We start from the raw sequence: 26415 nt of genomic DNA, 5'->3' as shown, positions 1-26415 counted from the left end.
ATTGACAGCCTAGCTTACTTCACTAAGGATGGCCTGCACCTTTCATTCCACTTATTCCACATGCCGACCAAAGTACTTGCTTCTCCCCTTGTGCCTTTTTAGCCAAAGTCCACCTTCTGAACATTACAGTATAACATAAAGGTATGCAATAAATTCATGTCCAATCATCATCAAGGTTGCTCTGCTCAGTGTCAGAAGTCATCATCATCATCCCCTTTTTCCCATTTTCTACATTTGGTCAGGCTGTCGTGTCACATGTTGCCATCTCTCCCTATTCAATGGCACTCTGCTACTTTCTTCGGCACTCATGCATGACTGTTGCAGGTCTTCTCTCACGCAATCGATCCATCTCTTTGTTGGACACCCTTGTTTCCTCTTGCCTTCTCTTCCTGTCTGACCCAAATCATCTTCTTCAGATTGTCTTCTGCTTTCCGGCACATGCACCCAAACCACTGTAATCTGTTCTTTTTGACCTTTTCTGCAGTTCTAGCTACTTTGGATTCTGTTGTTATGCCCTTATTTCTTCTGTCCCGCAGTGTGTATCCTAGCACCCATCTCAGATACTTCATCTCTACCACCTCTAACTTCCTCAACTGCTCTGCCTTTACTGCTCAGGTTTCTGTACCATACAGTATTACTTGTTGCACCACTATTTTGTATACCATACTTTTCAGTTTCTTTGTTATTATTCTGTCATATACTACCCCTGAAACTGTGCCATTTGGTTGCAGCCCTTCTGATTCTAGCTTTGACCTCCTCATTCTGACTTCCCTCCATCTCAGCCACCCCTCCCAGATACTTGAAGCTGTCAACCTGTTCAGCTTCTTCTGATTTCCCTCATTTGCTACCATTACAAGTGTCTTATCTGTACTCATTTTCATGTCATATGCCTTCAGTTTAGCATTTCATTCCCCTACTCTTTGCTGAAGTTCTTGCTCAGAGTCTGCCTGTAATGCCTCTTCATCTGCATGCAGCAGCTTTGTTGATCTGTTCTCTCTGACCTGTTTGCTAATGAAGTCCATCACCTGTTTGAACAGCAGTGGGCTCAGAAATTAATCCTAATGCACACCCACTTCCACAGGGAACCCTTCCATAAGACTGAACACTGATCATACTTGAGTTGTTGGCTCCTTTTACATAGTTGCACTAATTCTGCCCACGTTTCTGTGACTTTGAACCACTGCAAATTAGTTTTCTTGGGACCTTCATCGTCATCAACCCCCTTTACTTGGGACCTTGTCATATGCTTTCTCCAAGTCCAACAATGCCCAGGTGGACTTTTTCCTCATTCTCATTTCTAGCTTCTTCTCAAGTATCTTTCTCAGTGTAAACATTGGGTTGATTATGATGCATCTTGATCTGAATCGCACATTTCCCATCTTACTTTCCACTACTCTGCGTGTTTGATTGTCAATCACTCTCTCCAGAGAGCTTTCATACAGTGTGATAGGAATTTGATACCTTTGTAGTGCCTGCAGTTGTGAATGGCCCCATTGTTCTTGAACACTGGCAGTAGTATGCTTCTTTTTCAGTCATCTGGGGTATGTCTTTCTCTCCATATCAAATAAACAAACAGCGTGTCCTATAAAGCCACTCAAAAACTTGTAACTAAACCAAAGGCTCCACTTAGGTAAAATTCACAGTAGGGCAACAATAATCCAGTGCCAAAGAAAAAATCTCTCATATGAAGTTGTATGAACTAAAAGCAAACATTTATTGCAAAACAATAAAATGAAAGGTCAAGTGCTTTCGTCCTTTTAATGTTGGGACTTCCTCAGAACCTCCATACCATTATAATGTTGTGTTTAAATAGTTGCTATTAAAAAATCATGTGACCAAACCATTTCATTCATAAATTATATACACAGTTTTAAGGAGACTGCATGAAAACATCTCCCTTAAAAAAAACTGACATCAATTTCTCAAAGATATTTTAATAATTACCAAAAAAGTTAAGTATTAACCTTGCAAAATCTTAAAAATCCTATAAAATACAAATTATGCTGTTCAAAACAATAGAATACCAAGTAAATTACTATAAATATCCTCTGTCCTTAATTTCTTTGCATCCATTTTGTCCTAACCATTTAATTTGTGCAAAGTATGCGATATGCTCTAAAACCTTTACATTGATTAGTACAATTACCTATGTCTTCGTACTACACCATTCTATAATACCTGCGTTTTGAATTTCAGAATAGGGAGAATTGACAGATGTTCATTGATCCCTGGAGGTACTGTGGAATCAAGTTTGAATTGCCAAAACAATTCTCTTCTTTCTACCTCTAATTCCCACCATCCTCCTCTTGGGTCCCTGGGAATGATGTCCAAAATGTTATGTTTGAATAAATATTTTAAATTCCTACCTGTTTCATATTCAAAGCATGGCTCTGGCCCTAAAATCTCTGGGTTACTTTCAAAAACAATCTCCCAATTTTTTTCTACTTGTGTATGAGGAAACCAAGCACAGAACCATGACAGGCTGCATATATCACAGAGGCTGGCAGAGAAAACTAAAAAAAAAACCTTTAATAAAAGACAGTGAGCGCTTCTACCTCTAATTCCCACCATCCTCCTCTTGGATCCCTTTGAATAATGTGCAAAATGTTATGTTTGAATAAATATTTTAAATTCCTACCTGTTTCATATACAAAGCTTGGCTCTGGCCCTAAAATCTCCAAAATCTCTGGGTTACTTTCAAAAAATCTCCCAATTCTTTCTAATTGAGCATGAAGAAACCAAGCACAGAACCACGACAGGCTGAAAATATCACAGAGGCTGGCAGAGAAAACTCAAAAAAACTTTAATAAAAGACAGTGAGCGCTTTCACAATCAACAAGATCACTTCATCAGACCATATATTTCAAATAACAGCATAGACAATCAAATAGAATGCATTAATTAGTCTCAATCTACAATAGCCAATCAGTATATTTCCTAATCAAGCTAACAATACTGCTTAAATAGCAAGTAGAGAATGCTAACTAAAAATCCATTCTAACTTGTAATAAAATCATATTAAAATAAACATATCTATATGAAAGTATACATAAAATGTGTGTATATATATATATATATATATATATATATATATATATATATATATATAAATATTTAAAATAATAAAAATCACTTCCTAAGCTTCATAACCTTGAGGGCTGTTTCAGAGATACATATTCATTCAATCCTAGCCGTCAGTGTGATGACAACAGCAAAACCCATCTTAATTCTCTTCGTTCAATTTCATTAATCAGGTCACCTTTATGTATGCTATCTTGGACCACATCTAGAGGTATAAATGTAATCCAGTGGCCATCACCCTTTAAAATAATGTGTTTCCCAATAGCACTATACTAGAAGCCATTGCAGGCACAATAATAGTGATCTGTAATACGATCTCTTAAGTGTCTATTAGTTTTACCTATGTAAAAGCAAAACATGTCACACAATATGCTAAATAGACTAAATTTCTTGTGTTGCAATTGGCTGAAACCCTAAAACTAAATACCTTGCCATTCTCAGGATGTGTAAAAATATTAATTTCATCAATGAAATTACAATAAGCACAACTATTGCATTTACTAGTAGTAAAATTACATGGAGGCGCTCCCACTATATTCCTATTTGAGGGATAGCATAGCCTACATTTCAGGGATTTTTTATTCTTAAAGATAAAAGTGGGGGTCATCCCTATCAATTTAGCTATCTCTGCATCTGTTTTTAAAATTTGACAATTCTTACTAATAATATTTCTACAACCCATGCTGTCAGTACTGTATGTCATACAAAAAGAAATGTTATCTATATCTTTCAGACTCTTCTCTTCTGATTTAGAGACAGGTTTGGAATGATATGGTTTGCCACGCCCTCTCCTATGACCCCTAGCTACATGACAGGCTAGGTCTACTTCTGTCTTCTTATATCCTGTCTCTAAAAACTCGGACATAACATACTGTAGACCTCTCTCAAAGTCCTGATCTCCGTCATGAAGTCTAGATGTCCTAAGAGCTTGCCCATTAACTATTTTCTGAAAAACGTAGTGGGGGTGCACACTGGTACGATGCAAATAGCAATTGCTATGGCAATCTTTCCTATGCATTCTAGAATAAATGTTCTTATTCTCATCTCTAATCAAATATCCACAAAATCAGTACTAGTAACTGAACATTTCATGGTAAATTAAAAAAAACTACTACTATTATTAAGCGAAGACAAAAAATGGCAAAGATGTGAATAATCCCCTTTCCAGAGTACAAAAAGATCATCGACAAATCAACGATAGAAACAAGTTTTTGCTGAAACCAACAGCTCCCAGTACTTGTCTACTTTCCCTTTCTGGCATGACCAAATTGGCGTAGCTATTAGCACATGAGGTGCCCATAGCTACGCCAGAGGTCTGTAAATATATCTCATCAAATACAAAAACATTCAGCTCCAATATCAGTTCTGGTAAAAAAACAAATAAGATCAATTTTTTCAAGAGAGTAAGAGCTGTTCATAATAAGAAAATTAAGTACATACTCAATCCGCACATCATTAGGAATCGCAGTAAACAGGGAGGTCATGTCTAGTGTGATCATATATTCATTCCCTGAAAGTCTTTCATCAGATTAAAATCTATACAGGTCATTAAGGAACTGTAAGTATCACATAACACTATAGCATAGTTGTCTAAAATAGGTCTTAATCAACATAGATTGAAATTGTCTCAGTTAACCAACCACCCCCCACTACAGTGGGTCTAAATTGGGGGTGTCTGAAGTCTTTATGTATTTTATGTAGACCATGTAAACTCAGTATTAGAGGATATTCAACAACAAAATATTGAAACAATTCTTTCGTTATCATGTTTTCCTGTAAGTAATCTTTCAGTGACTTCAAATAATTTTCCTTCATTGACTCAATATAAATTAGATCAACTACTCTAGAAGTAGAGACATCATTCAACATATCATTCATTTAATTAAAATAGTAGGATCTGTCCATAACACCACGGATCGTCCCTTATCCGCCAGTCTAATGACAATGTCTACACATTAGACATTAGTGCTTCACTTTAGACATTAGACATTAGTGCTTCACTTTCTTTGCTGTTAAGGTTTTCAAACCATCGTTTCCTGTTGGTATTACCAATCATTTCATAAATCTGGTCTTCACAGACCTTAGTAAACGCATCTAAGGCTGTGGTTATCTGTGGGGTATAAGTACTTTGCTTTCTAAATGAGCAAATCTCACTATAATCATTTACTGAATGAAACATGGTCTTTAATGCCAGATTACGTACAAAAAGTCTCAGTTCTAAGAGAGTATCAGCTAAATCAGCCCGCTGAATGGGAATAAAAGTCAAACCTTTATTCAGCAAGTTAAATTCACCTGCAGTCAAAGTTCGGCTGGAAATATTCCAAACTAAGTGCCACTGACTGGTTTCCACATCTTTTTGAGCGTGTATAAATTGATCTCCTGAAATGACTGTTTTCTTTTCATATTCCCTTGTTCTACTGCAAGTTCCTTGGATTCCTTCCGGTGTATTCGAAAGGATAACGGTAGAGCTGAGAAAACCTGCTCATTGGTAGTGGAAGTAATCTTCCTTCGAACTACTGTCTCAGGTTCCACCCTTCCTTCCTGAACAAGCATAACCTCATTGGCTGGCATCTCTCCATTAGGTGTTCCATATACAGATTCATTACTTAAAGGGGGAGGTGCAGTTTGTTCCAGTGGTAGATGATTTGGTGTTTTCTTAGTAGTATTCAAATCCTCATTGGTAGAAATATCATGAATGACTGTGGTGAAATCTTTGTGCTTCTTTTGTCCATGTAAACACATTGTGATCTTCAAAATCTGATATATCTCTCTGCACCTTTCTCTTTTTTTTTTTTGCCATATTAATTTACGTTCATACAAATGTACCGATTGGCTAGACAGAGGGACCGAACTAGTAAAGATGTGCAGCAGGTAAGGGTGGTAAAGGATAATGAGGGAAACATACTCACAAGTGAGGAGAGTGTGTTGAGCAGATGGAAAGAGTACTTTGAGGGGTTGATGAATGAAGAGAATGAGAGGGAGAGAAGGTTGGATGATGTAGGAATAGTGAATCATGAAGTATAATGGATTAGCAAGGAGGAAGTAAGGATAGCTATGAAGAGGATGAAGAACGGAAAGGCTGTTGGTCCAGATGACATAACTGTGGAAGCATGGAAGTATTTAGGTGAAGTGGCAGTGGAGTTTTTAACTAGATTGTTTAATGAAATCTTGGAAAGTGAAATGATGCCTGAGGAATGGAGAAAACGTGTTTTGGTACCGATTTTTAAGAATAAGGGTGATGTGCAGAGCTGTAGTAACTACAGAGGGATTAAACTGATCAGTCACAGCATGAAGTTATGGGAAAGAGTAGTGGAAGCTAATTTAAGAAGGGAGGTGATGATTAGTGATCAGCAGTATGGTTTCATGCCAGGAAAAAGCACTACAGATGCGATGTTTGCTCTGAGAGTGTTGATGGAGAAGTACAGAGAAGGTCAGAAGAAGTTGCAGTGTGTCTGTTTGGATTTAGAGAAAGCATATGACAGGGTGCCTAGAGAGGAGTTGTAGTATTGTATGAGGATGTCGGGAGTGTCAGAGAAGTATGTAAGAGTGGTACAGGATATGTACGAGGGTAGTGTGACAGTGGTGAGGTCTGCGGTGGGAGTGTCGGATGCGTTTAAGGTGGAGGTGGGATTACATCAAGGATCAGCTCTGAGCCCTTTCTTATTTGCAATGGTGATGGACAGGTTGACAGACGAGATCAGACAGGAGCCCCCGTGGACTATGATGTTTGCAGATGACATTGTGATCTGTAGTGAGAGTAGGGAACAGGTGGAGGAGACCCTGGAGAGGTGGAGATATGCTCTAGAGAGAAGAGTAATGAAGGTCAGCGGGACTAAGACAGAATATATGTGTGTGAATGAGAGGGAGGATAGAGGAATGGTGAGGATGCAGGGAGTAGAGGTGGCAAAGGTGGATGAGTTTAAGTACTTGGGATCAACAGTTCATAGTAATGGTGAGTGTGGAAAAGAGGTGAAGAAGAGTACAGGCAGGATGGAGTGGGTGGAGAAGAGTGTCAGGAGTGATTTGTGACAGATGAGCAACAGTAAGAGTGAAAGGGAAGGTCTACAAGAGGGTAGTGAGACCAGCTATGTTGTTATATGGGTTGGAGACTTTGGCACTGGCAAAAAGGCAGGAGTCAGAGCTTGACGTGTATGAGGAAACCAAGCACAGAACCACGACAGGCTGCAAATATCACAGAGACTCTCAGAGAAAACTCAAAAAAATTTTAATAAAAGATGGTGAGCACTTATGCAGTCGACAAGATCGCTTCATCAGACCATATATTTCAAGTAACAGCATAGACAGTTATATAGAATGCGTTAGTCTCAATCTACAACAGTCAATCAGTATGTTTCCTCAGTCAGACTAACACTACTGTTTAAAGAGCAACTAGAGAATGCTAACTAAAAATCCATTCTATCTTTTACCAAAATCAAAAAAAATAAATAAATGTATCTGTATAGAAATATACATAGAAATGTATATACAAATATAAATATATATATATGAAAAATATTTAAAATAATAAAAATCACTTCATAAGTTTCCTAACCTTGAGGGCTGGTTTCAGAGATGCATATTCGTAGTCATCCACTTCCAAGCCTTGTCATGTCAGTGAACCTGAATTGCTTATGGAAGTTCTTAGTTCGCGTTTGTCCGGCTTTCGCTCAACTGAACTATCCCAGGTAACCCAAGCTGGGCAACTGGACAGCGGCTGGCCAGTAGCTTATTGGTCCAGGGCTGCTGGGCACACACTGGCCAGTAGGGGCACATGTGTCAGTGGCAATGGATCCATGGTGTAGGTTGGGGAGTAGACCAGTTCCTTACCCAGTTAGCACTGGCAAATGCCCATGCCTATTTTGATGACATTAGTCAACATGGCCAGATCAACTAGAGCCATACTTTTACACCATCAAGTGGCTAACCTTGCCACTGCTCGTAGACTGTAAGCTGTGTTCTTCTATCTAGAGGATACTGAGTGGTTGGTCTATGCAACTCTTCCCCCTATAGGCACCCACACCTCCATTCTTGAGCTTGAGATGGAAACACACAGCATGTTTTTCAGAGGTGGGAGAATCCCCACAGAGACACAGAGAGTACATGCAAACTTCAAACAGGCATTATTTGGTGGTCAATATCGAACCTTGTGCATGGGAGGCAAAGACCTTGACCATTATGCCATCTTATCTCTGTAAACTTATTCTGTCCAGTCTGATTCCAACCAACCCACAGAGGTTATAGAACCTGCAGTACATCTGCCAGAGGCTGGTACAGCATCAGCGGACCACACATACAAAAAGACTGTTAATGCATCTGAGAATGGGAAATGGTGAATCATCATCATCTCAGAGGGACTGAAAGGCATTCCATAAAAATTTATTTAGTGAAGATATTGTCAACAAACTCATTGAGGTACTTCAGAGGTTCGAGCCTCCGTGCTTGCTAGAGGCAGACATCACCCCTAAGAAAAATATCACAGAAAAACATGCATGATTCTTCACCTTCTACTTCTAGGAAGAAAGTGTGGATGGATCTCTCGCAAGGCTTATTCAAGGCCATTATGGTCTTTAAACCACCCTTTTTAGCTCCTCTAGTCACTCCAGAGAAGGTCACTGTGGAATCTTCTTCCTCTGCAGAGGAGGAGGATTCAGATTCTGATGACCATTCATTAGCCTACTCTTCTCAAATTCACTGTCCTGCCATGTTCCCCTGAGATGATGAGGACTCTCTCTCCTGATTCCCCTGTGGAAGAGGAACTACAGCCTGTTAGAGGTGGGCACCCCAGCTCCCTCGCATGCCCCTCCAGCCCTGTTGGCCTTTTTATAAGCTTTTGCAGCTATGTCTTTACCTCCTGATTCACAGCCTACTACTCCTAAAAGGCCAGACAGATTCTACAAAGCTCCAGAGGACCTTCAATTCCTTTTTAAGAATCTTGTAGCTGACCCTTGAGCTGCTTCCCTATTTTTGACAAACCTTCTAAACTACTGCCTAATGTTAATGCCCTTCCCTCAGGTAAGAACAGGAGGACTATGGATAGGTGGGGAAGAAGGTTTATACTTCTTTTACACTGGCCTTCAGGACAACTGATTGTCAGACCCAGATGACCAAATATCTTTTAAATATCCATAACCGTGTAAACAAAGCTATGGTGGTCATGTCTGTCACAGAATTAAAACAACAAATTTTGTCCTTGATAATTCAGTCCACCTCAGTAACTAGGCATAGTATAAAATGCAGCTGTGATGCTGTTGAGGCATCTTCCAGAGCAGCTACTACTTGGTGCAGTCATTTGCAGGTATGCCTGGTTGTGAAACTATCCCATGCCAGAGGATTTCAAAGCCAAACTCTATGATTCCCCCCTGGGCAAAGATCTTTTCTTCGAACCACAGGCTGCTAGACTGTTTAAAGCCTTGCAGGAGCAGAGCAGTACCATAAAAGACTGCAGGCAAATCCTTCTTACATCTCTGCCCAGAAACCAGAGGAAATACCCAGCTAAGTCCACTCCCCTTGTTAGAAGGGGAGCATAGGCCTTCTCGGAAGCACAAGAAGGCACTCAGGAAACAATTTATAGAAAAAAACTGAAAGGGGACCCCCACCCCACCACTAGTTCTACCCAATCCCTCTCAAAAAGACTCTCTATCTCTACATTTCAATTTGGGAAAAGACTACCACAGACAAGTGGGTTAGTATCTATCATAAAAATGGTTATGTTGTGTCCTGGAAAGAACTTCCTCCCTTTAAAGGCATTCCACCACTACCCCACAATCAGTTAAATCTTCTTCCTCCTGTCCTTCGGAAACTACACTCCCAAGGCACTATAGATCCAGGTCCTCTTCAGTTTATGGGGCGAGAATTCTACTCCAGACTGTTGCTGGTATCATGGAAAGAAGAGCAACTTCCTCAAGGTTTTCATTTCTAAAATGCTTTCCCTCCAGACCCTGCTTCCCTTTATTCTTCCTTAGCCTTTTCCTATTTTCTTGGATCTGAAGGATGCCTACCACAGGTTTTTCTCGTTTTCTTGGATCTGAAAGATGCCTGCCTGAAATTCCTGAAATTTTATTCTGGCCCGTCACATTTTCAGTTTACTGTTTTGCCCTCTTGGCTCTCTGCAACCCCCAAATTATACACAAAATGCCTAGCTCCTATTACAGCCTTTTGCAGAAAGCTTTTGCATTCTGCTGCCTAGACGATCTGCTTGTTCAGGCTTCTTCACCTCAGATCCTAGTGCATCACCTAAAGTTCACTCTAAATCTCCTCCTGCAGCTGGGATTCACTGTCAGCTTAAAAAATCTTTCCTCCAGCCCACTCAAGACCTGGTTTTCTTGGGGTCCAGATTGGCCACAAAGACTGTGCAGGCCTTCTTGCCTCAGGAGAAGGTATAGACCCTTAAAATTTACTTCCAGTCCCTAACCTCTCTCAAAGCTTGTTAAGCCATGAAGATTTTAAGAGCACTGGAATTCATGACATCAACCATACCAATGCTGTCTTTAGCCATACCATATATGAGGAAAATGTTGTGGTACCTGAAAATGTGTGATCTCAACACTCTAAACCCCTGGGCACACAGATCTTCCCCATTCCTTGTCTCAAGAGGGAGATTTTATGTTGGTTGACACAGGTGAACATTAATCCAGGACTGCCTTTCAAGCACAGACCTCAAGTCAAGAAATGCACATGGACATGTCAGACAAGGCCTGGGAGCCATGAACAGGCATTCACAAGGTCCAAGGCCATTGGCAGTCCAGCCTCAAGAAAGAACAGATCGACCTGAAAGAGATGAGGTCTCCCATTCAGACCCTGCAAGTTTTCGTCCACCTATGGAAACCATTGTCTATTTGAGTATTCACAGACAACACAACTGTCATATGATACATAAGCAAGGTGAAGCCAGGTCATCCTATTAATGCAGGTTTTCTCAGATTGCTTGGGACCTGGCCACCCAGCTGGGCATGTACCATCAAGCATTATACATTCCACCACAGGACAATGTCCAGGCAGAATCCTTAAGCAGGTCCATCAAAGACTCCCAGCAGGTCTTCCTAGATATAGTCCACAGATAGGCCTAAGTGCCTTAGAGAGCAACAAACAGCTACCCCTCTTTTGTACCAGGACTCTCTATGCCTTGTAATGTAGAACAGATGCATTAGCCTTCCAAATGGGCAACTTTGTGCTAGAAAAACTTACTCTGCCTCCCTTTGAGCTAGCCACCTCTTCTCTTCTCAAATTCTGTACCTGGAAAACTATATTGTTGCTGGCTCTTACTTCTGCTAGAAGAGTCTCAGAACTGCAGGTATTCATTGCTGTCCCATCTTTTCTAATGTTCCATATGGACAGTGTGTCCCTGAGGACCAACCCTTTCATGGCAAAATTGGTAAATGAGTTTTCATTCAGTAAAGCCATCATCCTGCCTACTTTGTTTCCCAGCTCACAGAACAGGAGTGAAAGACTTCTTCATTCTCTAGATGTGTACAGACAACTACAATTCTATCTGTGCAAGACTAAGTCTATTCATAAGTCAGACAAACTACTTGTCTCTTTCATGGACTCTAAACTGGGCCAGCCAGAATCTAAACAAACTATTGTCAGATGGATTTCTGAGTCCGTTGTCTTTTGCTACTTGCACCATGAAAAAATCTTGCCCTCTTTTCCAAGGGCTCATTGTATTAAAGCTGTAGTCTACTCTGAGGCGTTTTACAAAGGGGTAGATTCCAGAACCTTCCTTGAAGCTGCTACCTGGTCTTCTTTACACACTTTCACTGTACACACTTTCACTAAACACTAGGTCAATCCTGTCTGGACTTTTGGACAGTTCTCACCATTCTCAGTCATCCTCTCTTCTGTTCCCTTAAGCTTTGTGAATCACCCATCTATTTGGAATAATGCAACAATGATTTCAGTCAGGATATAGTACAGTTGTGTAAGAACTTACCATAACAGTAGATGTCCACCTGATCACTTTTGCATTATTCCTTTCCACCCTCCTTCCCCCATTCTTGCATTCTGTCTTCTCTTCTTCTCATTACCTGCCCACTCTGGCAGACCCTAGCCCCAAGGTGGCCTCTTGTCTGCTATGATGCCCCTCATACCTGATTACTTTTATCTTTCTGTCTGTGTTTCAGATGTCTTCAGGCTGCTTGTTTGGAGATAGTTTGAAGATTTAAGCTCATTTGTCTGCTTATATACCCCTTTGCTTGCGAGTTGAGATCATACGTTGGACATATGCTCTTGGAAAGGTTTAAGCTTTGGTACCATGGTTGAACATCAGCAGCGAAAACCCATCTGTTTGGTGTACTGCAACAGTGATCAGTAGGACATGTTCTGTTATAGTAAGTTCTTGCACAACTGTACTATATTCTGTGTGCCACAGAAACAGAACTTATGAATTTCAAATTACCCTAACCAAGGCAAGTTTATCAATATGTAACCTAAAGCAAATCACCGTCCATGTTCTGCAGAGGACCAGGAAAGTGTTTTAAATGTGTTAGTAAACTTCCCATTAATAAAAATACCTTTTGTTTTCTTTTTTGAGCCTTTCTGCTCCTTTGCATCATCCTACAGCATCTACCCAGTGCCCCACATCCATTCCCTTGTCTACCGGCTGTTCCCCTGGACTTCTGATATAAACTGGGGCCACTAAGGAATCTAAGGGCATCCTAGTGATCTTCCCACTGCCTTCAGCCAGGAGGGATGTTGTTACTTTTTAAGACATACCTCATTAGTCCTCTTGGTTTTGTCTAAGGGGTGGGTGTGTAGTGGAGATGAGTAATGGATCTCCCTACCTCCACAGCAGCTCAGCCAAGTCCATCACTCTTTCACCTCTTTAAATTTTTAACCCCCCCCCCCCCACACTCTGACATCCCCAGCCTGCAATAGGGATCAAGTCTGGGAAGCCCAACCCCCCCCCCCCCCCCCACACACACACACAGTGACTGGTACGCCCATTCCATCCTGCCAGTGCCTCAGATGCCTGAGCAGCTAATCAAACCCAGGACACCTGGCCATAGTCAGGGCTTTATCACTGTATACTACAAGACTGTCTAATACAAATACTTGTTTTTTTGCTGGGTAACTTCAACTGTCCATCAACTAACTAGAGCACTTATACAACAAATGTTGTATAGCCCAAAGATTCCTAGACTTAGTAAATACTGACACATTTGGATAACTAGCTTACCAGCTCTCCAGGGGTCAAAATCTATTTGACCTCATCCTCACTAGCATCACACCTGCTTGCACTATGGCTGTAGTATCTTCATCTCTGGTCAGGTTTATTTATTTGTTTATTTATTAACCGTGTAAGCAGGCTGGTACGTGACCCTTTGCAGTTTCCCAAGCCATTAGTCAAAGACATTGCAAACAGGAGAAAATTGTTTAAATACATACATGTCCAGTGTAATGTATAATACTAAGATAATGTAAATAACAAGCAATTGCCTAATTACATAACATTTACACTGTAATGAAAACATATCAAATTTAACATGTTGAAAAATTAAACTGAGTGAAAACAGTCAAGTAGTAGTAATTTAAGTTTAAGTAGCAAAAAGACTTAGTAGTTTAATAAGTATTAAAGTACTGTTCGTATAGTGACACATTAAAAAACAGGACAGACAGAGAATTTTTAGTGAGGGAAGAAGTAATTGAGGTAAAGATAGCAACAAACTAGATAATACTGTAAAAGAAGAAATAGATAAAGTAAAAGAAGATGTAGAGATAAGCAAATTTACAGTATTTACACAAGGTTTTACTCTGCAGTCCGTGTTTTATAGGTCTGTTAATTTGCTAGCTGCAAAGGACAAAGTTAAAACATGACTAATAACCTGTCTCTCTAAAAGATGCATTTATTCTGTAGTTATAGAATTTCCATTATTTTTTTTTCTTGAAAAATGGGAAGTTGTCTGTAGCTGTAATTTGTAATGGTAAGCTGTTCCGGGCATCAGGATCTAATTAATAAAATTATCATTTTTTGAAGTTAGCATGAAGGAAGGCTTACATTGTTTTAGTGAATAATGATTTCAGCAGTACATGAAGATTCCAAAATGTTTGGTTTAGTAGCAAGAGAAAAATAATATCATTTTTATGTAGTTTAAAAAGTGAACGTTTAGGAGATAGGTTGACCTTCCTGGGATATTAATCCATTTCCCATTGTATCAAAGTGTAGTGATGTTCATAGAAATCTGAAACCAGTAGTCACCTTTAGTGGGTCTAAAACCATAATAACAAACACCTCTGAATTCAAGGAGTTTAAATTGATACATCTATTAAAACTGTATGATGAACTGTCAGAATTTAGCTACAAGATTTTTAGCCTCCATGTAGCCTTAGCTGTCATTGTGGTGAATTTTACTTCCAGCTGCCCCAGTTAAAGCCACATATACTGGAAAACAGAAAAATAAGCCAGTATTAATAAGTTCTGAAATAAAATTATTAAATCCAAGTCTACACCCTTTAGAAATGGTAAAAAAAATAGCAAAAATCTGAAAGTTACCAAAGGAAAATCAAATGACAGAGATCACGAGTGGCCAGTAGTGTAGCTAGGGTAGGACGAGGGGGACACCAGTCCTAGGCACAAAGTGCTGGGGGGTATGATCAACCAATCCTGATCGCTCTATAATGTAATACTGGCTTTTAAAAGCCGGTATTGCATTTGCCATCAAACTTGAGTGTTGTAGCGCTCTGTGTATGGTTTAAACTGTAGCTACTGTTTGCTAAACGTGTAGCAAGCAGTTTGTTACAGTTTAAAAAGCATTTTTTTTTTTTTTTTTTTTAACTAAAACATGAGTGCTGTAGCCCTGCTTGCAGGCAGGGTGTGAACTGTATCAGTTGTTTGCTACAGTTTAAAAATATTTTTTTAAATTAAAACATGAGTGCTATAACTCTCCATGCAGGCAAGGTCTAAACTGTAGCAATTACATTTTTAAAGAAGAAATTATTTTTTTCCTTTAAATAAAATATGTTAAATAGGGATTGGGGCAGGGCAAAGAAGTGGTACCTGCATGGCTGGGGCTGAGGGAGGGGTATATGTCATGCATCTTGGGGGGGTGGGTAGAGCTACCTGTAATAAGCTGATCACTTACGGCTTATTACATTGAAGTGCTTTTTTTTGCTCTTCACTTGAAGAACTGAGGGGTAGTGCACTGGTTCATAGCACCAGCCCTGGGTGCTAATTGAACCAGCTATGCTTCTGTCAATGGCTCATGTAAATCCACCTAGCATTAAAGAACCCCCTCTACACCAGAAAGTGAGTTACAAGAAGAACAAGTTTGTAAACCACAGAAGAAATGTGAGACAGTAGCTAGTGTCATTATTAGGGCCTCTTCTGTACGTCATCTTCTAATTTCTGCAAATCATTATTCCAGGTAGATGGCTGTTTGACAATGAATGAAAGTTAGATGAAACTCAGCAAATAGACTACAGGAATAATCCAAACACCAAAATAACTTTACTAGTTATATGAAGCGCTTTTCGTCACCTCCAATGGGGTAACTACCTCAGATTACATTCTCACAAAAAATGAGATCATTATATAATACAGCAAAGGGTCACATGATCAATCTGCAAGGTGCATTGATTCACAGGTTGTAGTACCAGTTAAATAAAAAAGTACTTGTTAATAAAATTCGTAAAAATACCATTTAAATCACTCATATAAAAGTATCTATTTAAACATAAACAGTAGAAACACATGGTCACAACAATTAACCTTATTTATACTAATTCTGAGCTTGCTAAAATTATAGTTTTGATAAAATTATACAGTTCTTATAATACTCAAACTAAAGTTAAATCTATTACTATATAAAATTCAAGTTTAGTATTATATGTATAAAATTTTTAGGATACTATAATTGCTATCTTTTCAAACTTTTTAGTTTAAGGAGACATGAAATGTTACAATGGTCATTCAATCCTGGTTCAGTAAAGGCATTAAGCCTTATTTGCCATCCTAGTTCACATTCTTCCAATAATAGATTCAACGAGCCCCCTCAGATATTGTATTGAATCTGATCTATTGCTTTAAAGGTAAATCTATGTCCTGCATGTGTGGCAATATGTCTAGCAAGAGCATTTTCCATTTTATTTGTTCCCATTGCAAAAGTGTGCTCATAAATGAATGAAAGTTAGGCGTGGTGTTCACTTGGCATACAATACCTTGTTATCCTTTGACCAAAATGTACCAGCAGTAGTCAAGAAATCCTTCTTTTTAGCCCAGTTAATAACTCTTCCAGGTTAAAAGAAGTTGTCACTCCTGTCTTTACTCTGCCACGATCAGAGTAATTATAAAATGTAGTGCTCCTTTTAACATGCATCTGTGTAAACACAGCACACCTAACTAAGAAGATCATTGAACTTAGGTCCCTTGGTTACCATGACAGGCCTAAGTGTCCCTATATTCGGTCTCTAACAGATTTTTATGACTTGATTTGTGTCTAGTACTCACTGCTCTTAAGGACCCAACCTTCTTTGATCTTCCTCATCTCCAAAAAAATAAAAGGATTCACAAATGGTCAAACTAAAGCCTTGAATCTTCATCAACAATTAAGTAAAACATGCTGGAGGGACAGATTTATTACTTTGTGCTTTCTTTGTGTCTGGAATGATCTCCCATTACATATAAAACAGAGTGCATCCCTCTTCCTTTAAGGCAAGCCTCAGCAATTGGATGGGCATGTGTAAATTAACCCCAGGCCAGTCTTGTTTTGCTCTCTTTGAGGTAGTGTGTGCCGTATGAGGGTGGATTTTGGCACGATCATTAAGGTCCATGGACTAAATCTGCCTTACAAATTGTATGAATTTGTGAATGGAAAAAAAAATGGCATGCTGTATTCTTTGCTTAAAGTGCATCTATCTGCAGTTATCATGAGTTTGAATTTAGTTGTATGCAATAGGTAAATTTTACAGTTTCCTCTTCTGCTGTCATCAGTTAGTCTATTGTTACTTTCTCATCTCCCTGTTGGGGACATGAGCACCTCTTGCCAGTGTATGCTATGGTGTTGTAAACCAAGTTAAGAGAGCATACCTAGAAATTGCACTACTCTGTCCTTTTGTGTGGCCCACAAAGTTCAAATGCCTTTGAACTTCAGAATTTCTAAGTGATTTTGTAGCTGTTAGATAATGAGCCAGGATCCATACCCAAACTGTTTATGTTGCCTATGTGAGGTGCATGCCATTATGCAATGCCGTACGTACTAGGTTTTCAGTATCTCTGTCTCATGAAAAAGCAAAATTTTAACTTCCCTCTCTTGATAATACAACTATTGAAGTCACTTCTCATAGCTAATTATTAGGGTGATTGTGGATGATATTCTTATATTCAACCTACATTTACAACATTGCATAAGAAAACCTCATCAAAAACTAAGGATGCTTTACAGAACCTAAAACTGTCTCACCAGCCACACTAATACTGCCCTTGCTCCTACTTCTCATCTCCCTACACTTCTTTATGGCACTCCCATCCTCAGTAACCCTCAGGCTTCGCAAAAATTAAAATTTGAACAATGCTATAACAAAGTCGCCAAATTTGCAACAAATAACCCCTTTCAGAGCCTCATCAACTAACATACACACAGCGTCTTACCACCTATAAAATTATCCAACATCCATCCGCCTCTCCAGCAATAAAAAAAACATTCTATACAACTATGTTCTCAGCTGGTCATTGCAATCCAATAAACAGAAACTCCTGTCTACCAGTCTGTCACATCTGCTGGGCATTGTCTGTACCGATAGAAGGTTGTTAAGGCCTGGAACTCCTTACCTGTATCCATCAGGTCTGTACCCTCCCTCCCATCTTTCAAAACCACTCTGAAAGAGTTTCTAGCTAAAAATCTGGCTCTGTTCTTGCCCAAAACCAGGATAAATTATATTCCTAAATATGAACAAGTACCTTTTCATTCCTTATACCTCTTTACTCTCCCTTCTTCACTTCTATCAAATTCTCTTCCCTGGCTTTCTCTCTAAGTATACCTTAAGCCTGTTTTTCCCTCACTTCATATTGCAATTCCTGTTTGTATTAGACTAATTTACCTTTAATTTTCCTATAAACTGTCATTTCTGTAAATATTAAATGATTGCCATATAACTTGTATCGATTGTTAACCAATGTTTTTATATTATGTCTAATTTGTACATACAAGGACTCAATAACACAAGTACAGTGTTCATACTCAGAGGGGTTCCCAATGGGAGTGGATGCGCATCAAAGCTCTGCTCTGAGCCCACTGCTGTTCACACTGGACATATACTTCATTAGCAAATATATTGGGGGGAACAGCTCAACAACTTTGCTGTATGCAGGTGTGGCAGTATAAGCAGGCTGTGTTATTTCAGCAAATGATAAGGGATTGTAATGCACAACTGAAGGCATATGAAATGAAACTGACAAGACAGTTGTCATGGCAGCAAAAAGAGGAAATCAGAAGAATCTGAAAATTGAGATAAAAGAGAAAATACTGGAACATGTTTATAGCTTCAAGTATATATGAGTGGAAGCTGAGGTGGAGGAGAATCTAAACAAGGAGGTCAAAGCTAGAATCAGGGGTTGGGGGTTGACATAATGGATAAGGTGTTTACTTCACAGATAAAAGATACAGGGTTTGATTCTCGATTCTCACCTTGGGAAGAATGGCAAGGCTTAAAAAGCCCCCCCCCCCCCCCCCCCAGGGGTCATTAGCCTAGTAAACGCCTGTGAATCTATGAATGAAAAGGAAGTGTTTCACTTAATTGACACAGACCATCAGGGGTATTGTGACAGAAGAATGCTGAAGAAGCTGAAAAGTAATTTATAGAAAACAATGGTATGGCCAGTACTTCTGTATGGCACAGAAACTAGGGCATTTAAGGCAAAGCAGCTGAGGAAGGTAGAGGTAATAGAGATGAAGTGCCTGAGACTGATGGTAGGGTGTACACTATGAGACACACACAGAAATTAGGACATCAGAGGAAAAACCTAAGTAGCCCCAGTTGCAGAGAAAATCAAGGAGAACAGATAGTGCAGGAAAACAGAAGACAATTTGGTGAAAAAATTTTCCAAAGGACAGGAAGAAAGCAAGAGAAAATGACGATGTCCAGCCAAGCAGTGGTTGGACTGCTGCAAAGCCACTAATCATTTATGTGTCATCTTCTGCTGTCACACCCTTGTCTCTGTGTGTGAGTGGTTGACGTCCTTCACCATTATTTGGGGGGGGGGGGACCTTCTCTTCTCACACAAATCAGCCTGAACTAAAAGCAATATTTCTTGCCCTAAAACCTCTGAAGGAGAGTCAAAGAACAGAGTACTTTTTGCTTTAGCTGTCTAATCAACCAGTGATGCAGTACATACAGGGTGGCATTCTGTGTACTCATTTATGGAGAAGGAGTGAGCTATGTACAGGTTCGTCATCCTTTCACCAGTTTGTATTCCAGGAGATGCAAATGTAGTAGCCAGCTCCTGGAGCTACAACTCAAGCCCCGCTGAAGCTAAAGATTTAGGAATCCTATGTGGCCAGGGTCCTGTGGGGGTGGGATACCCTGGAAATTGGCTGGTTTGCCACTTGTGTAAATGTGGCTCAGTTTAGCACAGTAAAGAAGAGTTAGCGATGGATATGTGGTTCCATCTGTGACGGGGAGAATTCCTGTATATCTTCTCTATTCTTTTCGACTCAGCTTATTCACAAAATTCAGGGAACACAGACCTAGACTTATCCCCATTGCCCCATAGTAGCTGAGAAAGGTGTAGTCAGTAGCTCTCAGGTTTATGCTTTGCAGGGTACTGTTCCAATATAAGCCAATGTTGCCCCTCTTATTTAAGTTATTGATGGACAAATTTCCTAAGAGATATGTAGCTTAATGTGCAATATTTGTAACTGATGGTTTTGTATGGATATATACTGGAAGCTCGGGTCATTGAAAGACAATTCGTCATGTAAAATGTTTTTAAATCAGATGGGTATATACAAAATATATTACTGATGTACCCTCAGCCTTGTGTGAATCATGGCAGTCACTGTTTCTTTCTGAGCATTAGAAAATAAATACTAAGACTGTATTGATTTGGTATTGACAACAGTTTCTTATTATTTTTATTAGTGTATGTCTTCAAATTGCAAGCTGGCAAGTATCATTTATGATTTTTTAGGCAGTATTGTTATTAATGATTAATAAAAATTTGATTGTTAAAAAAAAAATCCTCATTAGTTGTCATAACAGTTGGCCCCACATCATGGCTTACTTTGTACTTCAGATACCCTTGTTCCTGTAGACCTTCTGGCCAGAATCTTAGAGATGACTGAGGCCACCAGGAAGTTTTTTTACTCATCAGCCTTATTCTGCCATGAAGAATGAATTGTTTATTTTGGCAAAGAATATTCTATTCTGCATCAGTCATTCAGTTCACCTATAATTGAGATAGCTGTCTGACTTGGGTGTCAGTTATTCCACAGTCATTGAAGATGTCTGATATGTCTGCCCTATCATGTTGTAGAGTTCGAGCTGTTGCTCATCAATGAATGTTTAAGCAGGTCCTCAAAGGAGTTGTGCATCTTCATCCCTTTTGAAGAACCTGTCTCCTTCCTTAATGTCTTAATTGGCAGGCATAGCTGCCCCACATATAAACCTGCTATTTGGGCAGGTGTGATGTTTGTCTCTTGGCTCTTCTCTGACAGTCTTGGAGCTTTAGAATTTTATTTGTAGGGAATGGTAACTGTACTTTTAGAGGGATTTTACATTCCTTAGGAGAGACTCGCATTTCTTTCCTAAAAGTAGTGTCAGAATAAGCCAGTCATTTCATCTGTTCATCTCCATTTCTTAGGTCCAGAGGCAGAAACAGGGGTTGGAGCTCTTCACACTGTGGTAATTCACCACCAGCTCAGGTTTTAACTGAAGATGAGATATGAGTGTAGGAATATGGAGCAGGTGTTTGACTGTTTCACTCCAGGAAATGAGGTCCTTGTAGTTGTTAAGCAATTGCATTGCAGTTTGCCATAACGTGTCCAACCATTCATTGTAAAATGCTACTATCAGAAGGTTCTAAGACTAGAGAAATGGTTTTCACTGCTTGTATGAAGTATGTTTGTCTTGCAAACATTTGTGGCATGGCAGCTGGTTATCACTTCACAGCTGTAGCAAATGTCATTGTCTGAACCACGATTCTCTTCAGTTATTATTCTGTTGGCACCAGGCATTTACAGAATTCATCCTTCAGAGCTCTCACGTTTGGCCATTCTCTCTCTCTGCCTTTGGCCTTTCAGGAGGTTTAATTTTCACCACCTGAGATTCTTCCCAAAGGTTACTTTCTACAGAAAGTGATTGATTTCTAATATGTTTTGATCATCTCAGTTGACCGTCTGATCTTTGAGTGAGGTCAGCAGTGTGTACCTATTACATTTCCAGCACCTGTGGTTCATTTGGATGCATATGGATTTATGTGCAAGTCAAAGTATATAGTTGTATATCTTTCTATGTTGTGTTTGTTTATTTTTTTTTCTGTCTTGCATGTTGTGTCCACTTTATGTATGGATGTTAAAATGAGTAATGCAGATGGGAGCTGTGCTGTTCTAGGATGCATACAATGCATGGGGAGCACCAGCTGGAAATGCAAGTCCCTGAGCCTGGGCCAAAGAGAGAAAAAAAGCTAAGTGGATAACAAATGAGGAAATCCCAACAGCTACTCAATGCAGAAGACTTCCCTCACAAATCATCTGATATAGTGAGTATATATTTGTTATTTACTGCTATACCTCAGAAATCCATTGATTCTTCCTAATCCTTTTTTTAAAGGCATATGGAATCAAAAGCCCAGTCTGCTTTTTTCTTCCATCTTCCACCCTGATCAACCCGGGATCCCTCAGAGACTACTTTTCAGATACTTCCAGACATAACCTGTTGGCGGATGGGACTCCTGTCTCCTCAGGAAATCAACCTCAGTGGTATCTCACTTGTAACTCCAGGGAGGAGGGATCCAACTAAGAATCTGTGAGCATGTTTATGGGAGCTATCATTCTAATGGCGGACATTCAGTGTCCTTCGCTGCAGGAGTGGCTAGTGCAGTGATGTCAATAAATTGTTGCAGCTGTCTTATTTGAGAAGAGGTCCTGTAAAGATTCTGGTCTTTACCAGAGGTCACATCAACATTAGCTTTCTCCAAGACCTCTGCCCCCCAAGATAGGAGACCTAACTATTGGCTACTTCATTGGCTACTTCATCTTATCCCACCCCCCACCAACCTTACCTAAGACCTAAATCTCTTTCTGAAAATGGAATCACCATTGATACAGACAGATGGTTTGCCTCTGTGCTGTCAGGCTAGCTGTATTGGTGAGATGTTTTAGTCCAAAGTCAGACTGAAAAACCCAGCCCTGTGGTGTAGAGGTGGGAAATCCTTAGTTCTGCTTCAGATGACCAGTGTTTGACTAACATTACTGAAGAGACCAAGGAGTGGAAGATAGAAATGAGTGGCCAACATCATCTTGCCTGTCCTTGAAGGTAAAAGGTGACAGCATGGCTGACTGTAATGGTGATACCTCTGGGAGTGCAGATTAACTGATGAACCAGATTGAATATTGGTGAAACAGGTCTTTTCTCTGTTTTGAGATCCAGGTAATAAAGTCCTGGAGTTACCACCTTTCCATTTTTTCTATTTCTTGTATTTTGGCTGTTTTTTCTTGCACTTATTTGGAGGTGGACCATTTGCTTACACATAGTTTGGATTTAGTGCAGATGTAGTGCCCACAGCACTGAGCTGCAATGGAGTTCTGATTACCAGGAGGTTGGCATATGTTTAAGAACACATGCAGTGTCTGTGTACAGCTGTAGTAGAGTTCACAAGTCCCCATGGGGATGAGTTTGATTGTGGTGGTGGGGTGAATGCTTGACATGTGGATGATGGTTGCCAATCCTGCCCCCACCCCCCCAAAAAAAGGCTTCTGGCTCTTGTCTCCAGGGGACAGATACGTCAGTAGAATGAGGAGGTGAGGGCTCCACACAAAAATTAGAAAAGAGAAAAAAGTCAAACTAAAAACTATAATTATATCCATGTTTTACTAACTGACTGTTGTAATACTCATTTTTTTGAAGATCTGCTGTTAAGATGAGAGACTAGTGACTATTTTAACTGGGATGGAATGCTGGTAGCTTTCACTGTCACTAGGATGTTCATTAAATGAGAGGAAGCATAAGGGGGGAGTCATTTAGTTTGCATATTGATGGTGGTGCAAGTATTGTTTAAATATTAGTATTTATTTCTGTTTTAGAGAACTTGAATGGATATGAAGATCATGGAGTGCTGATGTATATACATTTGGTTAAAACTGCTCCTTATTTTATATGTGTGTCTTTTAAGCAATTTATCTAAATCATGTCATGCATGAAAAATTATAACAATTGTGGTATTTGCTTGAGTATATATAAAGCAGATGATTCTACTACCCCCTTTAAAAGTTCATAGACTAATGTACCAAAAATGTATGTTCTTAAGAGATTGAGACTGTACCATGTTGTTGCTGATAAAGTACATAAACAAAAACTATAGACATTCCTGAGACAGAATTACTACAAAATTATCAGAAATAATTTTCTCTTAGTTTGCTGAAAGATTACTTCTTATGAAAAGTCATTTTACTTGACACCCCAAAACTCATTTGGTCTCACACAGGTAGAACAGCTCTTCTGCTTGGGTCTGAAGTCAAGGGTGGATTGCCACAAAGTCTTGGAAATGTTTGACTGGAACCTGGAGTTAGCCAGCTCCCATCTGTTGGATCCACACAGCACAAGCAGGCAAAAGTAAGGACAACTCACTTCTAAAATAAAGTCCAGTGACCTCAGAAATCTGTATATTTTCTTCCTTAGAAAGAAAAACTACATTATATTGAAAGCAACATAATGTAAATGGATCTGACATTCAACATCATGTTATGCACGAGCTGCTGGTTCACTGAGGATGGCTAAGTGAAGAACAGCTACCAGAGACCCTTGTGATATTCGTTGTGGGTGCTATCCCTGGGCACTGTAAATTCTTATCGGGGATACCCCCCCACGACCCTCCTGGACATGGGCAGTCATCACTAAATGCAGTCTTGGGTACTGACTAGCATTTCCATGGTGTTACATTGGGATGAAATGGCTAGGCTTAAAATGACCTCCAGGTCGATAGCCTAGTCATCTCCTATGATCCTATGATTGTAAATATGTGGAAAAGAAGTAAAATAACATGAAGGGTGTTGTGCCTCTCCCGGCTTACTGTTTCTGACTTAAATGTTTCCTAGAGACATCTCTTTATTGACAGCCAAGTGTAGTCTGACTACGTCCTGGGTTACCCCCCCCCCCCCCCATACAAACACACACGGACATCACTTGTAAGTAAAAACAGTTTGGTGACTGGTATGACCTCTCAGTCACTTGCAAGTGCCGTCATCAGTTGGATAAAAGAGACTTGGAGGTGGTAGAGAGAGAACTGTATCAAAACTGTGCACCTCAGATGCTTTTCCATCCATTGCTGTCAGTATATGCTTTTGCAGTGCTTGCAGTTGGCTCAGGTATATTTTACATTCATAGGCTGCTGCAGACAGACCTACTGATTTAGCACATCTTGTATCACACTTGCACTCTTGTACAATTTTTTATTTGTCTGTGGAGGTAAGAAACAAATTATGTCAGAGAATAACCAGTTTATTTTCAGTTGACTGTACTCAAACCTCACTCAAAGAACCATGCCTTCACAAATGTCAGAACACTGAATGGAAGTGTATTTCTACAGAATTATATTTATTATATCTTTATATTTGCCTTTTTTACTCCTGTGGTAGTACATGATTTAAAAACAGAATGTTTGAGATGGAAGATATGGCACTTATAACATTCGACTCACCGCCATTTATAGGTAGCCTAATTGAGACAGTGCCATCATCTACAGGTCCTCGATTCCACCTTTCCTGGAGGAAGTCATCTGGGCAAAGGAGCCTAGATTATAAGACTTGCTGACCAAGACCAAGAACAGTACTTATGGGGCTAGACAACATACCAGACTGCCTACTTGTCAGCTTGAACCATAACTTGTCCGACCCTATACAGAGGTTGTTCATTATCAGACACAAAAGCTTCATGATGGAGGGATGAATAGAAGACAAAAAGAGTCATTCCCTTGCACAAAGGTGGAACTTCAGTGGACCTGAGTAATTATAGACCCATAAGCCTGACCAGCACCATCTGTAAAGCTATGGAAAGAATCATTATGAAATTAATAAATAAGGATATAGGTAGCCTATAGACATTTAACCCAAGCCAGTTTAAATTCCTCAGGGACAGATCCTGCCAACTTGACCTAGATGGCTTTAACAGAAAAGTTACTGTGGCATCAGATGAGGTCAAATTAGTACGCACTGCATGGCTAGATCTTGCAAAAGAGTTCAACACCATCCCACACTCTGGTATCGTAGATAAAACTCTCTGATCTAACTATAAATCCCTATAAAGATTGTTGGATAGCAAATTGGCCCATGAAATAGAATCCAAGAAATACGGTTGGGTGGCTCATTCTCTACCAAAAGATCTATCACTGGTACTGTACCTCAAGGTTTAGTCCTTGGGCTATAGTTCTTTGACATTTACTTCTTGGAAGTGAAGGCTGGTGTTAAGGGTTGGTGGCTGACCACGTTCGCAGATGACTGGGGACTTAGTGCCATTATAAACTCCCCAGAGGACCCCATTATCCACTACTGAGGGCAGTCTCTGTCATGCATGTAGAGCCTCAAGGGACCCTGTCCTGTCAGACCTATTACTCATTCACAAGTCCAATAGTGACATAAACACCCACTCAAGGGATCTCAATCTCTTCTGCAAAGTAAATAGAACATGCTGGAGGGATTGGTATGTATCACAGAGAATTATGCTTCTGTGGAACCGTCTTCCACTGCACATAAAGCAGACTGTTTCTCTTACCTGTTCAAACATAATTTGAACAGATGTATGGGTAACAGCAAAATCTCTCCCAGTTTAGCACACTTGTCCCTTGTAAAAAGGAGCAACATGTTAATCTCCCAACATATTCTTGTTCTGCCTATCTCTGTGTTATTTGTACACGATATATAAGGGCTAAGAACTACCATGGGAATGGAAGGCTAGGTTCCTTAAGATCCTCAAAGATCTATAGTCTAATAAGGAACTATGTATGAATCTGTAAACTAGAATCTTGTAGAATTTGTCAGAACTTTAATAAAACGACTAAATTACAGTGTTTGAAAGCCTTGTCTTTGTATTTAATTTAGAAGCAATTAAAATATGTAGAAAAGCATAGTTAAAGGAAGGAACCGTGAGAAGATGAAAAAGTTAAAAAAATAGAGAAAGACATGAAGAGGAAGA

General features: G+C 39.7%; 1 protein-coding gene across 3 annotated transcripts in view; it reads left to right on the top strand.

The window, feature by feature from the left end:
- Positions 1 to 26415, top strand: part of TNK2 (tyrosine kinase non receptor 2) — a 1226346-nt gene that overhangs the window by 1139199 nt on the left and 60732 nt on the right. Inside the window, exon 15 of one of the 3 annotated variants that reach the window (XM_044070284.1) lies at positions 23714 to 23841. The exons of 1 other annotated variant lie outside the window; for it this stretch is intronic. In XM_044070284.1, coding sequence (XP_043926219.1) covers positions 23714 to 23841 — 128 coding nt within the window. Of the gene's footprint in view, positions 1 to 23713; positions 23846 to 26415 lie in introns of those variants that run through there. One more of the 3 variants, XM_044070285.1, reaches the window with a different exon arrangement.

Source organism: Protopterus annectens, chromosome 4.part1 (genome assembly GCF_019279795.1).
Source record: "Protopterus annectens isolate FY-2018-M chromosome 4.part1, PAN1.0, whole genome shotgun sequence".
In the NCBI taxonomy this organism is placed as follows: Eukaryota; Metazoa; Chordata; order Ceratodontiformes; family Protopteridae; genus Protopterus; species Protopterus annectens.
The sequence above is the reverse complement of the archived record's forward strand: the minus strand, read 5'-3'. Positions and strand labels throughout refer to the sequence as shown.